The sequence below is a fragment of the Egretta garzetta genome, unplaced genomic scaffold (genome assembly GCF_000687185.1).
Source record: "Egretta garzetta isolate BGI_Z169 unplaced genomic scaffold, ASM68718v1 scaffold640, whole genome shotgun sequence".
NCBI lineage: Eukaryota > Metazoa > Chordata > Aves > Pelecaniformes > Ardeidae > Egretta > Egretta garzetta.
This window is the reverse complement of record NW_009258264.1, coordinates 745,329-750,623: the sequence shown is the minus strand read 5'-3', so window position 1 is coordinate 750,623 and position 5,295 is coordinate 745,329. Positions and strand designations below refer to the sequence as shown.

General features: G+C 58.6%; 1 protein-coding gene across 1 annotated transcript; it reads left to right on the top strand.

Moving 5' to 3' along the window:
• The first annotated feature begins 2,131 nt into the window (after positions 1 to 2,131).
• Positions 2,132 to 4,314, top strand: AVPR1B (arginine vasopressin receptor 1B). The gene is made up of 2 exons (XM_009647843.1): positions 2,132 to 3,110; positions 4,007 to 4,314. The coding sequence occupies exons 1-2, from the start codon at positions 2,132 to 2,134 to the stop codon at positions 4,312 to 4,314; spliced, it is 1,287 nt and encodes a 428-aa protein (XP_009646138.1).
• The last annotated feature ends 981 nt before the right edge of the window (positions 4,315 to 5,295 follow it).

Sequence of the window (5,295 nt, the reverse complement as noted above, 5' to 3'; positions counted from 1 at the left end):
TCCCTGTCTGTAACTCACCTCAGCCTGGCCCTTCCCTGGGATGGGTACTTTATATCCATAGGGTCTGTTATAAGGATGAATGTCTTTTAATTAGACACAAACTGTGCTCATTTAGGGTTATTAGAGGTGATCTGCAAATCTGTTTTTCAGCAAATAACAGCCACCTTACAGGCAACTTGATTGTAATATCACAGCCAGGAGCCAGAGCGGGCTCTGCCAGCAGCGGCGCCCATGCCGAGCGGGCGAGCACTGGGGAGAAGCCCCTGTCGATGCCTTCCTTTTGTTTGCTGCTGTCATCTTTCCCCAGCAGAGAAAGGAAAAAGCCTTGGCAATGTGTGGGTGGCTTTATTTATTATTGACAGAATTCAAGAGCCAGTAGGGGAAATACGAAGCCTTAATGTTGCAAAACAAAAGTGAAATTGTTGATGTGTACAGGTATGTTTGTACACGCACGCAAGGAAAATATTTTGCAATCAGAGCCTGTGTGGGAAGACACGCTGAAGGCTCAGAAAAGAGCGGGGAGAGCAGGAGCTGCCGGCCCCGTGCTCAGCCGCAGCTCTGCCGAGGCGGGCGAGATGCAGGAGCCGCTCAGCCGCGCAATTTATCGTGGACTTGTCCGCTGCCTGGGGGTGTTTCTGTCGTCCCTCGCCTTTCCTCTGGCTCACACCTCACCTTCGCATAAAGCCTGCAGCTGCGGGGGCCTCTTCAGCTCACTTCTCCCCATCAGCTTTTTCTTTCCCATGATTTTTTTTTTCCAGGCTCCGTGCAGATGAGAGACGGGGCAAATACTGATGAGCCGGGGCAGAGGCTGCTCCGCGGATGAGCAGGATCCTGCTCCCCCACCTTCAGGGTGGTTTGCTGTTGGATGGATAAAATGACAGTGTTTAGCTGAGGACTAAGCAGGCAGACTCGGGCTTTTGCCACATCTCAGGGACAATCTCCATCCCCTTCCTACAGAGAAGGAAAAAGCAAATCCAAACAGCCTTGGGATGCGGTACCAGTAAGTGATGTTTCTGCTGACTTTGCTGCGGGGCTGACCCAGCTGCACAAACCCAACGGACGTCTGACTCCTGCTGCTCTGGTGGACTCACAGCCCCTTGTCCCCCCATGCCCAGGCTCTCAGGACAGAGGCTTCTCCTGCTGGGCCAGGAGAAGCCAAGGGCAGAGACTTGGGGGGGTCTGACTAGCGGGGACAGTGCAAATGGGGGGCAGAGCACATCCCTAGCCCTGCCACGCTGCAGAAGGGGGGATGCAGGGGACAGGGACAGGAGCATTCCCAGCCTTCACCACTTGCCCAGAAATTGCAGTTGGTAAAAGCTGCTGGCAAAGCCCAGGGATTGCAGCTCCCGAGAGAGCAGCAGGAGGGGAACCGGCGCTCCCCTGCCCGCTGCAGCGCCCAGCACCGCGGCAGAGCGCAGCAGCATTGCCGGCGTGGCAGAGCCAGGGGGCTGGGGCCAGCCAGGGACGGGGGGGCTGCCAGGGTATAAAACCCAGAGCCGGGCAGGCAGCGTTCACACACAGCGACCAAGAGCTGCTGCTGGCAGATGGCCACCCCGCTTCCCGCAGAGACAGGGACGCTCGGACACCGCTCACCTGACTTTTACTATTCTTGGAATGAAAAGGCCAAAGAGATGCAGCCTCTGTAGCATTTTCTGTTATTTTTGCTGCACTAGAAAGAAGCAGAGAGGACTCCCCTTCCCCTTCAATTTACCAGTGCAGGGGGAGAGAAAGGACATGCAAGATGAACAGTCCAGGGAGAAACGAGGATTTGGGAATGTTTAGTGCAGATGAGAGAAAGACCAAGGGCTGAACCAAGGGTTCCTGCACCTCTTTGCTTATCGGGAATATTTGCACGGAGCAGCCCAGCCAGAGAGGGGAATTGCAGCTGCACAGCATGGGATTAGCTTGATGTTGAGCTGGGCAAGGGAGAGGAGGTGACAACCTGCACCGGTGCTGGGGACCGCAGGAGGCGGCATGTCCAGCTCCCCCAGCCGGGGGCAGGGGACCGGGTGCTGTGGTACACAGGGGCAGCACTGACCCCGAGAGCTCAGCCCTGGGAAGGCAGGGAAGGGCTTAGCAGGCCAGACACGGGCATTAAAGCTGCCTGTGCCCCTGCAGAGCTTCCCAAGGGATGGAGTTAGGCTGGGGCTGGAACAGCACTCATCACAGCCAGCCTGGGCATGACCAGGGGCTGCTGAGCCCCCAGACCCTGGCAGGGGACCCCAACCTGACCCTCTTGCACACCCGGGATGAGGAACTGGCCAAGGCAGAGATTGCGGTGCTGGCCACCATCCTGGCTATAGCCACTGTAGGCAACGTGGGGGTGCTGCTGGCAATGTACCGCCTGAGGAAGAAGATGAGCAGGATGCATCTCTTCATCTTGCACCTAGGGCTGACCGACCTGGGCGTTGCACTCTTCCAGGTGCTGCCACAGATGATCTGGGAGGTGACATACCGCTTCTTGGGGCCGGACCCGCTCTGCAGGGCAGTCAAGTACCTGCAGGTGCTGAGCATGTTCGCCTCCACTTACATGCTCATCGTGATGACGCTGGACCGCTACATGGCCGTGTGCCACCCGCTGCGCACCCTGCAGCAGCCCAGCCGCCAGGCCTACGTGATGATCGGGGCTACCTGGCTGCTCAGCTGCCTGCTCAGCCTGCCCCAGATCTTCATCTTCTCCCTGCGGGAGGTGCGCCAGGGCTCGGGGGTGCTGGACTGCTGGGCAGACTTCAGGTACCCGTGGGGAGCCCGAGCCTACATCACCTGGACCACACTGTGCATCTTCATCCTGCCTGTGGGCATCCTCACCATCTGCTACAGCCTCATCTGCTACGAGATCTGCAAGAACCTCAAGGGCAAGACCCAGAGCGGTGCCCCCAGCATGGGGGGGCCCACAGCGGCTGCCCCCCCTGCTCCCTGCTCCTCCGAGAAGAGCTGGCAGCGCCCCAGTGGGCAGCCCTCCCGGGTGAGCAGCGTGCGCACCATCTCCCGCGCCAAGATCCGCACGGTGAAGATGACCTTTGTCATCGTGGTGGCCTACGTCGCCTGCTGGGCGCCCTTTTTCAGCATGCAGATGTGGTCGGTGTGGGACGAGGATGCTCCTGATGATGGTGAGTAGTGGGGGGGTGGGGGGGGCTGGGCTGCAGCCCACAGCAGGCACAGAGCCCTGGGTGCCCAAGGCACACGGCATGCCCACCACATTTTTAACAAACAAGGGCTGTCTTATTTTGTCCTTTTAAAAATCATGGGGAAGGCTACAGATTTGCTCCCCGGTAGTATTTATAGAAAACTGTTTGCAGAGTCAAATCATTGCTTTCACCAGAAAAAAAAAAACACTGAAAAGCAATGGTTTCCAACCATCACCTGTAGGGATGCATAAAGAGGTTGTGGGAGCATCTTTGCCACATGTGTCTCTTCCCTCAGGTGGGAATTTGCTTCAGGAGCTGCTGTGTTTGGTGTGTGACTGCACGCGGGGTTTTAGCTGTGCTGGGACAGCCCTGCGGGGCAGCCGTGCTGCTGGAGAAGGTTCTTTGCACGTAGCATCGAGTGCCCCTAAGGTTTTGCAGAGCCAGCTGCAGAGGTTTCAGGAGTGGATTTCAGATTTCACAGGTTGACTTTTTCTGGAAATTTTCAGAAGGTCTCCCAGCCTGTTTGTGGGTAGGAAGAACTGTATCCAAGATTGAAAGGCTGCTGGGAGATGCTGTGGCCAGCAAACAGGCTGAAGGAAGGTCCAAAAGCTGCTGGGTCTCATCTCCCAGCACGGCCCCTGTTACTGCACATCACCCATCCGCAACCCTCAGCCAAGGGTAGAGCCCAGCTCTGCCTGCCACGCTACAAACCCAAAGAAATGCTGGTCAGGTGAGATGGGAATGGGACAGGAATGGGACACAGGACACGGGCCTGAGCCAAAAAGAGCCCCTGAGGTCCTGCCCACTGCACCCTGGGACCCTGCCCAGACCATGCCCAGCCTGGTGGATGTTTCAGCTCTCTCCCCTTGCCTTCCCAGAGTCCACCAATGTGGCATTCACCATCACCATGCTGCTGGCCAGCCTCAGCAGCTGCTGCAACCCCTGGATTTACATGTTCTTCAGCGGGCATCTGCTCCAGGACGCAGCACGCTGCCTGTCCTGCTGGGGCAGCCCCCGGCCCGGGCTGCAGAGACAGGCTTCCACTGGGAGCCTCTGCAGCAGGAAAACCACCATCCTGAGCCACAGCCACCACGCCGGCCCTGCCAGCCTCCCCCTGCACGGGGGCAGCACCAAGGACTTCTGCCCACCCTGCGAGGAGGTGCTGACCGAGTCGGGCACGCTCTAGGCTGCAGTAGTGGCCAGTCCCCGGGTCCATCCCTCCACTGAGGACAGCTGCCACCAGACGTGACACCACGAACGCTGTCACTACAGAGATGTCTCTCCCCACCTGGCAGCATCTCATTTTGCAGAAAGCTGGGTGCTTAACCCAGAAAACATCACTGTCCATCTTGTCCTTGTGTGCTCACTGCTGTGCACACTGCATCTGCTGTGTGCACCAGGGAAGACAGACAGAGCCCCACCAGCCATTGCAGGACCACAGCATCCACCTCCCTTGTACCTTAAGAAGCCTCTCGCTGCCTGTTTTTGGAATGCCTCACTGCCCAGGTATCAGCTGGGGGTTGCTGCACCAGCGTCTCCCTGGAGGGGCTCGAGCTTTGGGTGTTTGACAGATGCCAGCAAAGCAGCCCGAGCACAGCAGGAGGCAACGTGGCTACATCTGCTCCAGAGCTCCCTGCAAGCAAGTTGCTCATCTCCCATCCTCAGGGCTTTGCTGGCTGAGCAGCAAATGCAGACACAGCTTTCCCACGCCCCGGGGCGCAGCAGACTGCTTCCCTGCGCTGCAAAGCATTGCCCTCTGCTGACAGCCAGCTCTGGAGCCAGACCCCCTGGCCCCAGCAAAAGCCACCGGGCAGAAATGTCCCCTCCTGTCATGCACAAGCTGCTCTGCCACCGCACAGCGGCATCGCACTGCGCTGGTGCAAGCATCCGAAATGCAGCGCTGACACCCAGGAGCTGCTCGGCGGAAGCCTGGCCCCACTCCAGCTTGCCCAGGCAGATCCTGCCCCCCCTGCCCCCAATGTCTCAGCACTTGCCGTCAGGTTTACTCGCAGCCCCCAGCCGCTGTGCAGGGCTGCTGCACCCCATTAAAGAGCTGCTCCCAAATTGCTGCTGCTTTTGTCTTACTTAGCAGACATCAGAGCGCTGAAACAACCCAGGGCTCGGGGGTGGCTTTGGGGCGCTTGGGAGCACAGGGGAGGGGTGGCCG

Bases quoted from the DNA above. Each gene is read 5' to 3' on its own strand.
- AVPR1B (XM_009647843.1), top strand. From the start codon at position 2,132: ATGGAGTTAGGCTGGGGCTGGAACAGCACTCATCACAGCCAGCCTGGG. The intron at 3,111-4,006 runs GTGAGTAGTGGG...TTGCCTTCCCAG, and splicing joins CGAGGATGCTCCTGATGATG to AGTCCACCAATGTGGCATTC.